Genomic DNA, 18,763 nt, shown 5'->3' on the forward strand with positions numbered 1-18,763 from the left:
TGGCACGTAGTTTGAGAGGACCATTTGGCTGCTGTGTTGAGCCCCGGCTGTGACAAAGAGCAAAGGGCAAAACAGAGACTCCTGCCAGGAGGTGGCGGTGATGGTCCGGGTGAGGGGTGGTGGGCGCTACAGTGGACACGGAGGTGGCAGGAAACAATATCTGGAAGGTGTGGCTCGTAGGATGCTCTGAGGGCCTGGAAGCAAAGGGTAGGACAAAGAAACAGGCCAAGGATTTGCGCCTGAGTCACTAGAAGGATGAGGGTGACCTTTACCAAACGGGAAAGGCTCTGGGGGACATGGTGAGCTCGGGGCACCGCCTACCAGGCCTCCCGCGAAGGAACGGAGGCGGCAGTGCAAGTCCGGCCTCAGAGGAGAGGGCTGTGTGCGGGCGGCAGCCGCTCGCCGTTATCAGAGACCACACAGGAGACTGGGCGTGACCACCAGGGACCGGTGCAGAGACAGAAGAGGCCCAAGGGCGGAGCTGGCGCTCCCAGCAGTAAGAGGAGGAGAAGGCGAGGGGAAGTCAGCCTGCGACGCCCACAAGGAAAAGCAAGCGGAGTGAGGGCAGAGCTGAGAAAGCACAGCATCCCCAAGGCCCGGTGACGATGCGGCTCAAGGATGAGGGACCACCCGCTGAATCTAATCCTGCAGAGAGTCAGGTAAGCGGCCCCGAGACAGGCTGCTGGATTCGGCACCGTGGAGATCCCCGGTGGTCTCAATAAGAGACGCCTCGGCGTTGCCATGGGGGAGAAAGCCGGGCAGCGGCAGGTCCAGAGAGAAGGAGGAGACGGGAGCGGTGCGGCGGGGAGGAGAACCAAAGGCTGTGGCATCGGAGGAGGGAGGCCTCCGTCCAGTCTGCATCGGGAGACGTCGGTGACGTTGTCTGCGACGACGAGATCAACCAGACCAGCCCGGGGCACTTAGCCACCTGGGTCTACACACGTCACTACTTAAAAGGTCGCAGAGACGCTCTCCCAGTGAGAAAGGCTGGGTCAGCCCTGCCTTGAAGCCCCCGAAAGAGCTTTTCCCTTTTCACCAGTGACCCACAGAAAACAAGACCCAGCTGCTAGCTGTCTGAGAAAGCGAGAGCTACCTGTAGGCCCCATGGCTGCAAGAGGACCAGCTTCACTGACAGAACGTCTCCCTGAATCCACAGCGGGGCAGCAGGGCCTCACACCTGAGAGGCAGAGTCCCGTCTTCACCCTCTCAATGCAACGGCTCCCAGCCCCGCAGTGCAGAGCTGCCGTCGGCACCGCACACGGACGGCACGCGGTCCGTGAAGCTTCCTCTGTGGAGAAGCCCCGGCTACTCCACGGGATCCAGCTCCCCTGCATCTCTGATTAGAAACCTCTGTACCAGAGTCATCACCATAACTGGTCCTGTTAATAACACCCCTTCCGTCTCTTAGGGGTAGTGGACTGTTTGATCACAACCCTTCACCTGTGCTTCTCTGTATGGACAGCACAGTTCTGTGTCCCGTCATCTCTGGGACCGCGGCAGCCGGGTGACTTGCTTTGGCCACTGGCATGTGAGCAGCCATGATATAAACGAGGCTGAGCAAAAGCCTAGAATATGCCTGTGTGGTTTGACCGTGTGCCCCTTGGCGAGAGCCGCCCCGTGCCGTGAGGGCCACAGGCACGCACGCTGGACGCTCCCTCAATCTGGGCTCTGGGATGAGGTGACGACGGAAGCTGGTCAGGCCCGGAGCCCTCATGCAACACGAACCAAGGATGCGTGATTCTGGTTTTCAGTCACCGGGAGTTTGGGATGGTTTTTTCCTGCAGCAAAAGCTGTACTCTCATTAGATTTTCAAGCTCCTCCAGGGAAGGGACCATACTTATTTTCAATACGCGTCCTCACGCCCTGCACGGTGCCCTGACGCTGTGGGCCCTAAAAAGCGCACACACAGCAGGGTCAGCGTCATCGTGCCCGTGGTAGCGTGCTGGGTCGAAGCGTGGGCTCAGTTCACAGTCCCTGCCCCTGGCGCGTTGGCTGCACCATCGTGCTAAACCCCTTAAAGTCTTGTGTGAACCGATTCCCACCCTGCCTTCTCCTTCCTTGAGTTTGGCCTATGGAGTGATGGCTAATTGACCACGAAAAGCCAAATAATTTAGGCTTTGCAAACGGGCCCTGAGTCTCAGCCGTCACGTACACTGTTGCCATTCTTAGTGCCCAGTGGTTAAGGCCAAGCAAGGGGCCACGGTCTACACTCGCTGGGAGTTAACACAGGCCACCGCTGCCCAGGGACCCCCCACTCCTGCCTCTGCCCACCCAGGGAGTTCCCGCCCCGATCAGAGACCAGGCGAGCATCAGGCAGGAGTCAGAGACAACACAGGGCACAGCTCTGGGCTTCAGAGGGCTTATAAGGTAACTGCAGAGGCAGGACACGCCTGTAAGCGTCTAAGACGCACGCAGTTCTTTACGGGAGGTCACGCGGTGCCGTGGGGAGAGTTGGTTTCACTCAGGAGGCCTGGTTCTCTCTGCTCTGCTGGAGTTAATTCCGTTACTCCGGGAGGACCTTTCCACTATCTTGCGTGGGTACGGAAAGCACTGGACAGGTCAATACAAGATCCCTCGTGTTCCCACAGTTCTACACCCTGAGAGGTTTCACCCACTGAGTGGTGGCCGTGCAGGTGGACAGGTGGGTGTGCAGAGGCCCCCCTCTACCTTCCTGGCCCGGCCCCGTCTCCAAGCTTGTCTGGCTGCAGCCCGCTTTGGGGGTCTCCTCCACCTCGAGTTAGGGCCCAGACCTGGTCACGCTGAGCGGACGGTGACACGTCCCAGCACCCACGTCCAGAATCAGGCTCAGTGACCCCCAGCCGAACAGCAGCGGCAGGAGGTCCAGAAGTGGACTCAGCCCGGGAGCAGGTTGGGCCGGGGTTTGCCGGAGCGGATGCTGGGAGCCCGACCTTCTGTGTCCAGGGCTGGGGGGCCCTCCGCCATGGGGGGCTGCTGCCGGAGAGGAAGAAGGGGCGCCGTCCCCGGGCCTGTCTCCAGGCCAGCGCCCTCCCCCCTCAGGGAAAAGCAGTTCTCACTCTGACAGGCGGCGAGCCCAAAAATAGGGCTTCTGTGGCCGGAGATGCCCCACGTGACGTGAAAGGAGGAGAGGGCTGGCAGAAGTGGCAAAACAGAACTTCCTGAACATGCACTGATGCTTTTTTTGCCTGGGCACAAACGAGTGGTCCCATAGAAACCGACGTGGTGCCGCAGGCACAAGGGCAGGAAACTGACCACCGTTCTTTGGAACAGTACAGACAGCAGAGATAATCCCATCGGCTCCCATGCCCTGGGAGCCTGGGGAGTAGCTCACTGCTCTTCTGCTGCAAATGTATTTAAACCCCCAGCCCCGGCCGGGGTGGCGGCCGGGGGGCTGCTCAGATGGCCGCGAGGCTGTTCTCTGTGCAGCTGTCTCCATCAGGCTGTGGATTCCCCAGGTGCTCACAGGAGCGGGGGCCACAGTGGGTTTTAATGGACTCACAACAGAGCTGGGACCTTTAGAGCAAAGGAACCCATTCAAGAAAACCCTCCGTGTATGTGAAATCAGGTTCCTTGGCAATTCAGGTTGGGGGGAGACTGGGGGACGGTGAGGAGGTCACGTGGCCGAGAGGCCCAGGCTACTTACTCGGGACGCCGGACACCAGCCGCAGGGGCCGCAGCACGCGGAACGCCCTGAGCGCCTTCACGTCGAATCCAGCCCCCTTCCCTCCCAGGGCGTTGGCCCCATCGGCTTTGGTGGCTTGCTCTAAGATTGCACTGAAAAGCCTGGAATAGAAGGAGAGAGGGAGTGTCAGGCTGTTCTGCTTGCCCAGCGGGGCTCCGAGGGATGCTGGGAGGCGAAATGTGCAGGTGCCTCCAGCCACGATCAGTCCGGTGTGCGGGAGGGTCCGAGACACTCATCGGATGACAGTCCCTCAGGGCAGGTCCCGCCTGCCCTGTGCTGACGTCGAGCGGGCTTCGCGGCACTGGCAGCCCAGGCAGGGCGTCAGGCAGGTGGAGGCTGCCGCCAGGGCCCGTTCCTCTGCCCTCCCAGCGTCCTGGCTCCTGTGCCCTGGCACCACATCCCAGCTCCTCCCGACAAGCCCCTGGCTTTGATCTGAGCCTGGGCACAAACGAGTGGTCCTGTAGAAACCGACGTGGTGCCACAGGCACCAGGGCAGGAAACTGACCACCAGCCTCAGACCCTGGCAACACCTGTCATGTTGGAGTGACGGGGACAAAGGTAACAGACACATGTTCCAGAGAGGACAGAGGAGCGTTCGAGATGGTTCTGTCCAACAGAAACGGTGCAAAGCACAGACGTGGGCCGCGTGTGCAGTGTAGATTTTCCAGTAGCCACACTATGAAGTGAAAAAGGAACAGGCGACATGGACGGTGATGACAGAGTTTATTTAATCCAGCATAACCAAAGTATGATCACTTCAGCTGGAATGAAGAGGGTTTTTTTTGGTCTTTTTTTTGTGGTACACGGGCCTCTCACTGTTGCGGCCTCTCCTGCTGTGGAGCACAGGCTCTGGACGCGCAGGCTCAGCGGCCATGGCTCACGGGCACAGGTGCTCCGCGGCATGTGGGATCTTCCCGGACTGGGGCACGAACCCGTGTCCCCTGCATCGGCAGGCGGACTCTAAACCACTGCGCCACCAGGGAAGCCCAGTAATAAAGAGCTTTTAGTGAGATGCTTGTCCCTCTGTGCTTTGCTCTACGTCTACACATGCAGTGCATCTCAAGTGAGCGCTCAGTGGCCACCGCAGCTGGAGGGGAGGGTCCTGTAGAAAGAACCCCTCCTGAGGAATTCTGCTGGAAAAAGATACGAGAAGAGAAAAGGTCGTTCCTGCAAGAGGGCGTGGAATCGTTTTGTTTGTTTTTAAATGAAATCATGTAATAGAGACCGACGATGGGCAGTAAAGAAGTGAGGGGACAGTGGCTGGAAGGGTCGTACCCCTGGTGGGCAGGAGGGCAGGATGCCCACAGAGGGGCACGAGCCCAGTAGCCAGGACGGTTCATCATGGTCCCGGGGAGGGAGGTGCATTGTGGGTTCAGATGCAGGTGTGGGAACAGACGGAAGTCCTCTTCTGACTGCACCTCTCTTCTCAGCGAATCAGGTAGCAAGCCATCAGCTGGAATGTGAAAGGGGAGGGGGTTCTGGAAGCTTGAAGGGTGAAACAAAGGCATAAAAGGGTCGCGGAAGAAAGTGGTGGGGTGAACGGAGCCAGGCCGTGCAGTGGGGTTTCCAGGCACCCAGGGCCTCTGGGAGGAGGTGGTCATGAGGGGAAGTGACACGTCGGCTCAGCCTTGTGCGTTACTCTACCCGCCCCAAGGGCACAGCTCAGGTAGCAGCTAGTCGGACTGGGTCGGAGTTGGTGCTTTTGCAAGTGATCAGGGAAAGAAGTAAAAGCTGAGTGCAGACACAGGCGAGAGATGATCTCAGGGCAGGAGGGCACTGTCGGAGTCCAGCGCTGGACGGAGGGAGCAGGAAGGATGGGTGGTATTTTTTGGAGAGCAGGAAGCTGGTCTGAGGTCATGGAGAGGATGTGGCTTGCGGTCATGGCGGGGATCCTGACTTCGACCCTGGGAGTGGGCAGCTGAGACAGGACAGAGTCAGGATCCCTGGGGAAGAAGACATCAAGGAACCAAGAAGCTTGGGAGGCTGACGGCGGGACAGTGCGTGATGGAGAGGAGGAGCTGGCCAAGAGCTCGTGTCTCCACAGCCAAGGAGAGACTCAAAGGTGTGGGAGGACCACGACTTGGAGAAGCAACGGGTAGAGGGCCTGAGGATACAAGCATCAGAATTGGAGGGGTTGGGCTTCCCTGGTGGAGCAGTGGTTAAGAATCCACCTGCCAGTGCAGGGGACACGGGTTCGAGCCCTGGTCTGGGAAGATCCCACATGCGGCGGAGCAACTAAGCCCGTGTGCCACAACTACTGAGCCTGCACTCTAGAGCCCGCGAGCCACAAGTACTGAAGCCCGTGCGCCTAGAGCCCGTGCTCTGCAACAAGAGAAGCCACCGCAATGAGAAGACTGCACCGCAACAAAGAGTAGCCCCTGCTCTCTGCAACTAGAGAAAGCCCGCGTGCAGCAACGAAGACCCAATGCAGCCAAAAATAAAATAAATTAATTAAAAAAAAAGAATTGGAGGGGCTTAGAGAGGAGGGAGGCGGTGGTCTGAAAGCAGAATAAGAGGAAGCAGGGCTCCTCTCCTGGCCTGCGAGCATTTGGAGGGGAGGGGCCGTATCTTGAGAGACGGCAAGGGCAGCAGGACCCGCGGGGAGAATGAGAGAGAGAAGGAGGGACCGGTGCTGGGGTTAGAGCAACACCGGGCTCCCTCCTCTGGAATAAATCTGATGAGGATCCAGCGACACCCCGCTCCATATTGATGTTTTCTCGACAGAGCTGAGTAGTTGGGACAAAGCTTGCAAAGCTGAAATCCGGTATCTGGACTTTTACAGAAAATGTTTGCTAAGACCAGAAGTGGGGAGGGATTGTGGGGAACACGGGGCACCTTGGAAAGGTTTCGGGAGGGATTAGAACATGCAGAGAATGTACGGGAATGGGAGTCTGGGATCCTGGGCCACTTGTGGGAACCGAGAAGAATATGGGAAAGGGCCCCGTGGACCATCTTTGCCTTTGTACCTAGAGACGTCCCACTGACTCATGGTCAGGAGAGCGCACTGGGTCGTGCCTAGGGCCAAGGGAGACGCCCAGGGAGCAGGCCTGAACCGGGCCTGGGCAGCCTGGTCTTGAGGAACAGGCTGGGGCTTCTATGACTCCTGCCCTAGGGGGCTGGGTCTGGGAATGGGGAAGCTGCAGCTGGGGGCTTAGCAGAAGCTTAGACCCAGGCAGGGCCCAGCGGAGGGAGCTGGTCTAAACAGGGATTTGCAAAACGTGCTCCGGAGAACCCTCGGGGACTTCTTGGGCAGTGAGGCCAGGGATGAGTGGCTTCCCTTTGGTCTGTTTTCCACGTGGGGACCCCGAGTAGGCTGTGTCTGCACGGTGGGTTCTGTGGCCAGACCACGTCTGATGTCCTCCTGCCTGTTCTGTGATTCCTTCACCCCAGCTTGGCAGTTTGATGGGTCCATGTGTTAGTTGGTGACACCTCCTATCCCAGGCAGAGGTCTCCAGGGTGGGGGAAGCGGGGTCTTTTCTCTGCAGAGAAATGTTCTTTCCATGGAAGCCTGGATCACAGAAACTCAGGACATGGACACCAGTTTGCAAGTCTGTTGAACAACATTCCAAATGCAAACCAGATTTGGTTCCTAGAATTTCCTGGAAGAAAGGGACACGCTTATCAACGTACAAGATGTTCACAAATGTTATTCGGGGAAGGAAACAGAGGTTGAACAGCCATCCTCTCCTTTAACCCCTGAAGGGGCAGAAATTTCAGGAATGGGCCTCAGACGTGTTCTCAGCTTGCAGGGGCCGGCGTGTTTCTCCTCAGTCACACTTTGTAGAGGCGAAACCACTGCTTGGTGCCCACCGGTGCCTAAGGGCCAGGGACCTTCTCCAGGCGGTGTGTCTGGCACTTCCTTAGCTGGACGTTAGAGCTTGTCAGAGAGGACGATGGTCTCTAGAGGCCCTGTGAGCCGAGAGGCAGGGCCCCATATTGGGAGGGAGCTGGAGACATAGTGAGGCCCTTTAGGCTGGAGTAGACGGTCTGAGCGGGGGCATCTGCTTAGGGCTCCCGGGTGCCTGATGGGGGCGGAGGGAAGGCTCCCGGGTGCCTGATGGGGGTGGAGGGGAGTAGCTCACAGAGGCTCTGAAGTCCTCCCACATCCATTCAGCAGCCCCATGTCCCCACTGTTCCGAGAAGACTCCTCCACTTCCGGAAGGAATGGGGCACGCGAGGGGAGGGCAATGCCTTGGCACTGGCCTCCTGGGTGGCAAGGCAGAGAAGGGAGAGGGGCCCTCAGCCCGGCACTCAGGCGGGCAAGCCCACCTCCCCCGGAGCAAGGCAGACTCCCTCTAGTTTGCGGGAGGGCAGAGGCTGCCCAGGAGGGGCCAAGGTGAGCAGATATTTCCCAGGAGACACGAGGAAGCAAAGGCACATCCATGTAAGGGGTCGGGATGGGAGGGCACAGCTGAAGAGAGGTGGTTGGGCCACACCCTCCATGGGGGTGTGTCGTTTTCCGAGTTAGAAGGATGGGCTGAGTCTAGACTGGATGGAGAGCCCCAAAGACCAGCGCCTTGGAGAAGAGAAACCAGGTGCTGAATGTGGCCGATTGCGAGATCAACGGGAAAAAGCCAGAGGGTCATGGTGGACCACAAGCTGAGCCAGCGCTGGCATCGTAGCCTCCATGTCATAAACAGTCGATGGAGGCACCCTTGGGAGAGTGCCAAGTCTGGACGCGTCCGTCTCTTCCTCAGCCTGATGGCCCGGGCCCGGGGAGATGTGGGTGGGATCTGGGCTGACCCACAAGCAGTCCGCTTGCTGCAGTCTCGGGAGGAGCCGGGTCCATGCAAGTGGGAGATGGGCCCCTGTCTGAGGTCCACCTGTGTCTCCTGCTTCCATCCCACGCAGAGGTGAGGCCACGTTTGGGGCAGAGCATCATATAGACCAATGCCAACTCAGCCCACAGACGGGGGAAGACTTAGCTTCTCTGCCCCAAGAGGCGCCTCTCCTCTCTGTTGGCCCCAGAAGCACCAGATCTCATTCCTTGGGCTCTTTCTGTGAGTGTGTGAAAGGTTCCCAGGAGACTCGGGCCTTGAGGGAGATGCTGAATTTAAAAGGATTTAGATGTATCAGGAAGAAGCACGTTAAAGGACTTTGCCGTGGTTTGCTGAGTTAGTTCAAGGCATTTGTCAGTCAATCTGTTTATCCTGGAGTGAACAGAAGTAGCAAATCTCTCGCAGATCTGCAGCTTCACCCTGACATCCGCACGTGGCAGAGTCCAGAAACTTCCGTGTCCCTCATGCCTCCCAAGTGCCCCTGATGTTAATGCAAAGCGTGTCATGCCTGGCCAGGCAAAAAAGGACAGCGGCGAAAACAGCTCCAGACGCCCGGAGACAGGGACTCGCTCCCAAATGGCCCTGATTTGCTCCGTCACTTCCTGCAGGAAAGGCCGGGCGCCCACGAGGCTCTGAGCAGGGCGCGCTCTGGGGAAGCCACCAGCACAACATCCTCCCGGGGCGGCTGGGAAGGGCCCCCTGGGGTAGGAGCCTAATGCCACGCTGACCTGACCCCGGAGGCCGTGGGGACAGCGAGGGAGTGAAGGGCAGGTGGGCTTGAAGTAGCGCCAGGTCAGCCCCGAGGCTCGGGCACCCTGCCCTCCGCAGACGGACGAGTGACTGGAGCCCGGTCAGCTGTGTCTCTCGTGGCGCGTGCGGGTCTCTTTGTACAAACATTCCACAGAGAATCTTTTCCTGAAGTTACCGATGCCTTGATAAGGAGATCGTCACTTCCAGGGTTTCCTGAAGCTTCCTGACGTCGCTTTGTTTCTGAGCGTAGGCTGAGTTGGCCTCTACGGCAGAGCGGGGTGTCCGGGGAAGTGCGTCTGGCCCCGTGCCCTCGGCCCTTCCTAGTCCCATTGTCCGGTCCCGGCAGCCACCGAGCCAGGACCCTGCAGAGGTGCAGGTGGGTGTCCCGGCTCCCAGGTGCCAGCCGCCTTTCCATCCAGCCTAACCAGACACACTCGGCCACACCGCAGGGGAGGCGTCCAGGGGCCGCTGTGCCACGTGAGGCCCAGAGGGAGACCTACAGCTGGGGCATCTCCTTGGCTGCACAGAGGCCCCTGGGCTCCACCAGAAGGCCTCGGATTCACCTGTGCGCACGCGCGTGTGTGCGTGTGCGCGTGTGCAGGTGGGAGCGGCGGCCGGCGCTGTTCCAGGTGACGCTCCTCTCCCTTTGGAGACAGTCTGAATCCAAAGTGATTTTTAATAGATCCTCTCGTCTGGCCTGAAGCCCAGGGCCCTTGTGACCAGAGACACAGATACGGATGGGAAGGGGCCGGTACTGGGTGAGGGCGGCGGAGGTGGGGAGAGGTGGCTGTACTCACCCGACAACCACAATGATAAAATCCAGCAAGTTCCAGCCGTTGCGGAGGTAAGCATTGGGGTGAAAGAGCAGCCCATAGGCTATGACTTTTAAAAATGCTTCCACAGTAAAAATGATGAGGAAGAGATACTCCACCCGTTCCTAGGAAACACAAGTAGAAGAGAGAGAAGGAGTCATTAGACTGGGGATTTGGAAAATTCTGACCCAGCAGGTCCCCCAAGGTGGTGGAGGAGAAGGGGGACCCTCCACGGTCGGATCAGGGGGACACCCCCAGGCCACATCCCGAGCCCCACGGTCCATCCCACAGGAGAGCTCCGATCCACTGGGCAGGAAGGGGGTTTTTAGTCTTCAAATGTTAAAATGCAGAAATTAGGGTGGTGAAAAATCGCACGTCTTTGAGAAACATCTTAGTTCATCAGTGAGCAGTTCCTTGTACTTCTCAGAAGAGAACTCACGACGCCTTCTCTAAAGGGGACCCAAGGATGCCGGGACGGGAGTTGGTGCTGAGAAAGGGCTGAGACAGAAGGGCAGGGAAAGTGCCACAGTTCTGAGTCACAAACCCTGAAGCTACAGCCGGGGTCTCTGATACCCAGCCACCAAGAAGCAGAGCATGGAAACCTCCGCCAGCCGCTGAAACAGAGGCAGCTGCCCACGTGCGCTGACCCCAACCTGCGGGCCCTCTTCCGTGAGGAAACAGAACCCTCTGTCCAAAGAGTGAGACCAGATCAGCAGGGACCCCAGCATTGCCAGGATGAGGGCGGGCACTGGGTGGCGGAGGGGCGGTGCTGTTCCGCTCTCCACACTCTGTCCTCTCCAAGAGGGCTCTGCCGTGGGATGTGGCCCTGTCCCCGGAGCCCACGCTCGGCAGGACTGACTCCGGCTGGTCAGAGCCGACTCGGGGCTGATTCACCGGCACCCCACCCTCCGCAGCAGCCGCTCTCCCACGCTGCCCCCGGTGCAGAGCCTTCAAGGCCCCTCAGGCAGAGGCGGCTGTGGCCTTCACACACCGATGCTTTGCGCTCGTCTCCGTGGGAGCCTCCAGGAAGCTCCCACCTCAGACCCCAGACCCGGCTTCTCCTCTTCCACAAGTCAGGAGGGGCTTACTGAAGACCCCAGGTCCCACGCCCACCGTATCCCTAGAAGGCATACGGCCTGCCGCCCACCCTGCAGGGAGGTCAGGTTGGTCCCAACGCCCCCCGTGCTCTGCCTATCTGCTCTGCCCACCCTCCCCAAACCCTGTGACGTTGAGCGCGTGCTGGCCTCACCCAGCCCAGCTCAGGACGAAGTTTGGGGACACAAAGTTAAAAAGGGAAGAACCCCGGGCCCCACCCAGACCTACTGGAGGAGATCTTCTGGCTATGGAGCCTGGAAGTGGACATTCCAGACCATTCCTGGGTGTCTCTGAAACACCTGAAGTTTAAGAACCACTGGTCCACGTGCTGAGAAAGGCCCAGATAAGCGGCAACCATGGGAAGGGGATGGAGGTGGGACTCCACCAGCATCTCCGAGGCAGGCTTGTTCTTACCTCCCACCCATTCTGTCATCTTGAAGTTGGTCTGGGACGTGGCTTCCCGGGGGTCTGCGACCCAGGAACAAACGGCAGTGCGTAGGACCTCTGGTCTTTAAAAAGTAGGTGATGTTGGATAAAAATGTACAGCAGGACCTTGTTGAAAGGGAATGCATGTTCCAAAAGGGCGCGACACACCTGAGGACGACTGTGGAAGGTGAGCTGTCCAGCCACTCAGCCCCCGCCCCCGAGACCATTCAGAGCGTCCACGTTTAGCCCCAGATGACAGGGCCACCTCCTCTGCACCCCCAGAAACCTCTGCGGAAATTCACGAAGTTGGAGCAGGGAGTAGGGATGAGAAGGGAAACAAAGGTAAGCTGGGTACCCATTTGTGTCAGGGGCTTTCATGTGTCACCTGCGTGCCAGGTGCCGTCACCCCGCCAGCCTCCATCCAGTCACACGTTCCTGGTGAGGCTCAACCAGCTGAGTCACTGGACATGATTGATGCTGGGGAGCCCTCTGGGTCGTTTGCACAGTGAGCTTTCTGGGACAGGTAGCAACCCAGCTCGGAATACCCCTTCCCCGCGGCAGGGAGGACAGCCATACCCCAGGGCTCCGAGCGTCCTGTGTGCTGGGGGGCTGGCGTCTCAGACAACTCCTTAAACAGCGGCACTCCCAGCCCCGCCCGACTGGCACCAAGCAGTGTGTTTACCCCCTCGTCTGCGAGGCTGCCTTCCCTTCGTGATTCCTCTATGAAAAGAGAAAGCCACGGGGGAGGAGGGGTCCCGGGTCCCTCCACTGCCGTGCAGGCTCACACCGCAGCCCCGGCGCGTCCTAGACCTGCTGCACCTCCTGTGAGATGGAGGACCTGGGGACGTGTGTCTTCTCTTGTTGACCCTCGGCCTTTGTAAGTTTCCCCCATGAGGCCCACTCCCTAATCTACAGCATGTGACTTAACAGGTGGAGACGAGAAGGAACCACGGACATGGCAGCGAGTCCTTCACTCAACCGTTCACGGACATGTTTATGTGCTGGAGATTCGAGAGAAAGGGCTCAGAAACTGACCTCCAGGAGCTCTGGGGACAATGGGGACAGATGGACAGAGTCCAGTACAGCAGGTAAGCTGTGCCCTGGAGGGAGGGCTGGGAGGATGGAGAGCTGTCAGCTGAAGTGGGTGGGTCAGGCATCCGGTGGAGAGAGAGGTAAAGGGGGGAAATGTGGAGGCCGTGGCTGGGGAGGGGACGGGCTGGAGAGGCGGGCCGGAGCAAGGGGACCGGGGGCTCTGGGGCCAGGCCTGGACACTTGGCTTCCGTTCTGAGGAGACGGCGGCCCTGCTGTGGTGTGCACTGCCGTCTGGCGCTGTCATGATGGGGCAATCAGGCGGGGGTGGCCCACGCAGAGTTCGTGGAGGCCTGAGCCGAGGCCGAGACGGGGGACTGGAGATGAGCAGGGGGACCTGGGACACAGAAGGCGTGTGATTCGCTTTCTGGCTGCACGTGGGGGTCGGAGAAGAGGCAGGGAAAGAAGGGCACGCCCCCCCGCCCCCGGGGTTTCTAACCCCGTGACTGTGGGTGGAGGACCCTCTCGCTGCAGTGGGGCCTTGAGGAAGAGGAGGGGTCAGCGTTCTGTACTCAAGGTGGAGCTCCTGGACTTGGATGTAGAGGTGGGCTCGCACGGAGCTGGGCTCACAGGGGCGGCTGGACAAGGTGGCCCTGGAGATCGTGTGGACCGGAGGAGAGCTGAGGCTGGGGTCCATCCCCTACGGGACGACCTCAGCCCAAGGGAGTGCTTCTGCGTCCTGGGAATTGTCTCCCAGGAGAAGTGACAGGGTCCTGCTTAAAGCCATGGGGTCTGAGAGAGAAAGGACCTCAGAGGTTATCTAAGTAACCTCCCGGCGGAAAGACTAGGACACTGGTAAGATAAGGCCTGGCAGGTACACGTGGAGGATGCAGGATGAGCTGGACTTCCTGACCCGAGGCCCAAGGTGCATTCGTTTCTTTGCCTCCCGGGCCCCACTGACCCCCTAAGACACGAGTGGGTCGGACTCCTCAGTACGAGGTTTAAGGGTCTGAGACAGAACTGAAGAGGGCCCAGGAGCCAGGAAGAAGGGTCCGGACAAGAACCCAGGGAAGCAGCAAGGGCCTGTGGTCACCAAGTCTGGGGCACGGTCACCTGTGAGGTGGGTGAACGCGGGTGTGCATGTGTGCAGCACCACTCTTGTGAGCGGTGCTGTATTCACTCTAACGTTAGAGGCATGGGTGTCCTTACAGAATTAATTCCAACCCTCTCTTCAAAACCAAAAAACAAACAAGAAGACGTAAACAAGTGAAACAGCCTGGTCATCCTTTCAAAACACTGGGCGTTGCCATAGAAACGTCCGGGGGTGGAGATCAGTGCAGCCGTGGAAGCCGCTCTCCGGCCGGCTGATGTCCGGGTGCCTCTGGCCTCATGGGCTCACATTCCTCATGGCCTCCTCGGGCCTGGTTCTGGGGGTCCCAGAGCCCTGAGAACGCACCAAGGTCCAGCAGGGGACCCGCCGTTTCTGTGATCTCGGGAACCCCTGGCAACTCTGGAAGCCACCCTGGGGCAGCCTGATTCCAGGCCCCACTGTGGGTCGAGGTTGAAAAGGCTGGAGGAGGCGTGAGGACGCGCCAGACGCAGCCACGCACAGCTGCGGGTGGGGGGCGAGGGGACGCCCAGGGCTCCCCAGGACCCTCCGCTGCTGCCGGCTGGAGTGGGGACCTCGCCGCTCAAGTGGTTCCATCTCTTCCCTTTCCCAGCACCTCCCCTTCCCTCCCGACAATATTCCCCAACCCCGCCCGCCCCGTGTGTCCTCTCCTTGTCACCGTGTCCCCATCCCTCCCCTCTCCCTGCTCTCTCCTCAGGGCCGCCACTGGCACCCGGGCCCACATCCACTCCCAGGTTTGACCCACTGAGGGGATTCAGAGGAGGGAGCGCCTCGGTTCCCAGGGGTCACGAGGTCTCCCGGATGCCTGTGGGCTGTGAGGCCCTGGTGGGCACAGGCCGTCAGAGCTTTCCGCTCTCCTCACGTCCACACATCCTGCCCTTCACCCGCATTGTAAGCCTCTTCACGGCAGACTCAATTATCTGCGGATGGTAACAATCTTGATTCTGACACCGAATGGCTCTGTGTCTTTGGGAAATCACGCTACCTCCCTGGTCTGCTTCTCATCGGTAGAAGAGCTCGTTAAGCATGAAAAAACGAAACAAGACATGACGCCGCTGAGAGCCCTGGGCTCCCCAGGGCTGCTTTGGGAGCGGGTACAGGTCGGGGGGAGGCTGACAAGGTGGGGCTTCCCCCCTGCCCCCGCCTTGAACCAGAGCGTGGCCACTTTGACCCGAGGAATCCAGCTGAATCCAGTCTGGGGAACCCACGGGATGGGGTGTGGAGAGAGAACACACTCGAAAAGGTGCAGCCATCGCTTCCTGACTGGCCCGGGTGACTCCTGCTGGCTTTATGTTCTGGGTTCTGCCTGAGATTTTACTGGAGAAGAGCAATGAGTGCTTTTTTTCCCCCTGGTTTTCTTAGAACTTGGAATACCACTTCCAAAGTGGCGATGACTCCAAAGCCTCTCCAGAGTCCTCTGTCAAGCTCGTCCCTGGTCTGTGCGCAGTTCTGCACAAGGCACAGTCAGATTCCCAAATGTGGAGAGAACACAGAGTTCCTGTCCTCACTGTTCTGAGGATCCCTATAAACACAGATAGGTTTGATAATGAAAAATCCTTCATCAACGAGACTATTACTGTGTGTGCTTTAGGAGAACACAACATTCCCTCCTGGTAAGGGAAGCCAGTGCCAGGGGAGAGCTCCCTGGACCCGGCCATCAGGGAGCACCTGCCAGGTCTGTTCACGTTTGCACGCTCATGTCTCTTCAAGCATGCGTGTTTCTGCACACGCACACACACACGCACACGTGGTGCAGCTGGGCGATGCCCACCGTCTGTGTTAAACAGCATGTACCTGCTCTGTAACAGACCAGCTGTGGAAATTCACACTCAGAGAGCTTTCCTTCCCTCGGCGGCTGAAGGACGACACAGAATGTGGTGAATCCACGCACAGAGGGATACTAGTCAGCCCTGAAAAGTAATAAAGCTCTGACACGCGCTGCGACGTGGGTGAGCCCTGAAAACACCGTGCTGAGAGAGAGGAGCCAGTCCTAAAAGGACACACATGTATGATTCCACTTCTGTGAAACACCCGGAACGGGCAAATTCATGGAAACTGTAGATTAGAGGTTCCCGGGGCTGGAGGAGGAGGGAGCTGTTTCGGGGAACGAAAAGCTGCGGAAACAGCGTGACGGTGTGAGTGTCATTCGTGCCTCTCACGCGTACACTTTAAAACGGTTAGAACGGCAAATTCTGTTGTATTTATTTTCTCACAAAGGGAAAAAAAGGAAGCATTCCTTTGGATGTTAAAGATTTTCTAACCATCAAGGGTCTTCATCTAAAGCTACCTGAAGCCACGGCTGAACCTGTATCAGCTACCCCCTCCCCGGGATCACTTGTCAGGAGACCACCAGCACAGCCACTTGTCGAGAGAGCTGGTGGAAGGCTGGGGCCCTGGGATGGGGCACAAGGCGGTGGGCGGGGAGGCGGGAGGCGGCTGAAGACAACGGCTACAATTTTTCGAGGCAGGCCCTTCCCAAGGGCCTTGTGGTGGTTCAGGCGGTCTGGCCTTAACACCCAGGGCTCCTGTAAAGGATGAAAGGGCCGGACAAAACCCCAGGACACCTAAGAGCAAAGCAGCCTCGGAAAGAACAGTAGTCACCTGCTTGTCGAGGCTGGTGGCCCCGGAGGCTGAAAGTCTGCCGGGTCGCTGGTCTCACAGGGGCTCAGCCCAAAGATCCGGAAGCTCTCCTCCCGCACAGCTCGCTCTGCCCTCGCCCGTGACGCCAGGTGGCCGTGACTCATCCACTCGTGAGACCCTCAGCTCACGTCTCCTCTGGAGGCTGGCCTTGCCCCCCTGGGAGGGTCAAGCAGGCGGCTCAGATGTCCCAGTGCTGGCCTGCCCCTCGCCAGCCCGTCCCCCAGACGGCATCTCTGCCCGTCCCCGGGGCCCCTTCCTGGGCTGCTTCTCAGCTGTCAGCCCCCAGGGCAGACCTGGCCTGCCTGCGGGCTCGGTGGTGTCCTGCACCGTCGTCACGGGCCGCTGAGCCGCCCCTTGGAGCTCACGGCTGGCCACGTGCCCCTCCCCAGCGGGTAGCACAGGCTGTCAGGGCGCGGCCGGCCCCCTCTCTCCCAGGACGTCACTGGCTCCGGGACGTCACCTTTGCTTTGGGTAATGGAGCAGAGTGGCGACAGGTATTCCCACTCAGAGCTGAAGTGCTTCTGGGGACAAGGGGGCATTTGCTTAATGACCTGTGGCTAGTGTGTGGTTTCCCAAATGGATGCGGCAGTGGCCTCACAACTGTCCTGAATGCCCACCTTCTTGCGAGGAAGCAGACCAGCACACGGCACAGGGGACAGAGCCCCTCTCCCGCCTGTCTGCACGGCTGGCCCTGCGCCCGCCCCCATCACTGTTTGGGTGCTAAGGCAGCTCCCTCACTGGCCTTATTGGCATCCAGGCTGATTCTCTGCCTCACCACCCCCCCCCGTGCCACCCCCGCCCCGGGCCTGGGATGGAGTCTCGCCTCCGCGGCCTGGCTCCCAGGTCCCAGCGGAACCCACCCGTCCCTCTGGCCCCATATCTGGCCAGCACCCTGTGCTCCAGCCACACCAGAAGGCTCACCACACGCAACCCAGACGGGTGGCGAGGCCAACCCTGCCAGGCCGGCCTTCCTCCACCTGCAAGGCCTGCCCCTCTCCTGGTCTGGACGTCTTACCCTCCCCGGCCCCCCATGGCCCTCCACTCAGTGCAGGGCCCTCTGCAGACACGATTCTAGCACTTACGACAATGTGTGTGTTTCCTGCAAGCTCGTCCCCTTGGGGACAGATGCCTGCAGGGCGGAAGCAGGCCTCTTTGTCACCTTGGTTAGGAGGTGTCTTTAACTGGAGGGCAAAATGACAGAGGGAAAGGGCTTTGGAGTCAAGCTGTTTCCCCGTGACGAGCCGCGTAATCTTCCCAACTGTGGCCTTGTCACCAGGAAAGTGGGAAGCTACACGACTCCGGCGACCTGGGGATTAGGAGTCATGGTCCGCACTGGGATGGCTCAGCTGCCATCGTGGCTCTGCACCCAGCATGGCCCCCGGCTCTGCACCCAGCATGGCCCCCGGCTCTGCACCCAGCATGGCCCCCGGCTCTGCACCCAGCATGGCCCCCGGCTCTGCACCCAGCATGGCCCCTGGCTCTGCACCCAGCATGGCCCCCGGCTCCGCCCCCGGCTCTGCGGCAGGTGCAGCGGGGGTTCCGCAGGCGTCTGTGGGGCTCACGCCCCCTCCAGGCAGCTCTGTGTATCCCCAGAGGTCCCGCCTGGGCCCCTCTCCAGCGCCCACAGCATCAGCCCTCTGCCCGTCCCCTCTTCCCTCCTGCCCACACAGGCCTCCAGGACCCTCAGCAGGTAGCATGACCCATTTTCGAGCTACTTCTGAGCCTCTTGACTTCAACACAAACTGGAACCCAAGGCTTCACGTGTGTTTTCTATTACTGACACAACTTCACAACCAAACCAGAAACTTCTCTGAGCCCGTCTGCCAGGTTCCGGGCCTTCTGAACGCTCCTGACCCCGACCCCCAGTCCAGCCGAAGGGACCCCAGCCCCCCAGCCGAGAGCCTTTCCCTGGAGGCTCTGGGAACCCCACAACCCTTTGCCTCCTGAAGCGACTTATTTCAGTGGCCTGGACGAGGTGACCGACAACAGCAGTGCCCATCGGGAGCGAGAGCGTGGGTTCAGGAGGGTTGAGGACCTGCGGTCACATCCACAGCGAGAGCGCAAGCGGGGGAACATTACAGTTTATGAGGAGCCTTCCATTTTATGTTGAGTGTCACGACCACTTCATGAAGCAGGAAGGCAGGTAATTTCTTCTCCTCTACTTCTCTCACCCCACTTTCTTTTCCTCCTCACACCACCCCCATCATCATCACCACCGTCTCCTCCACCCCCAACACCATCACCACCGTCTCCTCCACCCCCAACACCATCACCACCGTCTCCTCCACCCCCATCACCATCACCACCGTCTCCTCCACCCCCAACACCATCACCACCGTCTCCTCCACCCCCATCACCATCACCACCGTCTCCTCCACCCCCATCACCATCACCACCGTCTCCTCCACCCCCATCACCATCACCACCGTCTCCTCCACCCCCA

General features: G+C 59.6%; 1 protein-coding gene across 2 annotated transcripts in view; it reads right to left on the reverse strand.

Annotated features, from left to right (window-relative positions):
* The window catches only part of CACNA1C (calcium voltage-gated channel subunit alpha1 C), a 420,733-nt gene that overhangs the window by 175,846 nt on the left and 226,124 nt on the right, over nucleotides 1-18,763 (reverse strand). For both annotated transcript variants that reach the window (XM_024733016.1, XM_024733015.1), the window contains exons 3-4: nucleotides 9,987-10,126; nucleotides 3,623-3,762 (exon numbers count right to left, since the gene is read on the reverse strand). In XM_024733016.1, coding sequence (XP_024588784.1) covers nucleotides 3,623-3,762; nucleotides 9,987-10,126 — 280 coding nt within the window. The remainder of the gene's footprint in view (nucleotides 1-3,622; nucleotides 3,763-9,986; nucleotides 10,127-18,763) is intronic.

The sequence above is a fragment of the Neophocaena asiaeorientalis genome, unplaced genomic scaffold (assembly GCF_003031525.2).
Source record: "Neophocaena asiaeorientalis asiaeorientalis breed wild unplaced genomic scaffold, Neophocaena_asiaeorientalis_V1.1 scaffold150, whole genome shotgun sequence".
NCBI classification, from domain to species: Eukaryota; Metazoa; Chordata; class Mammalia; order Artiodactyla; family Phocoenidae; genus Neophocaena; species Neophocaena asiaeorientalis.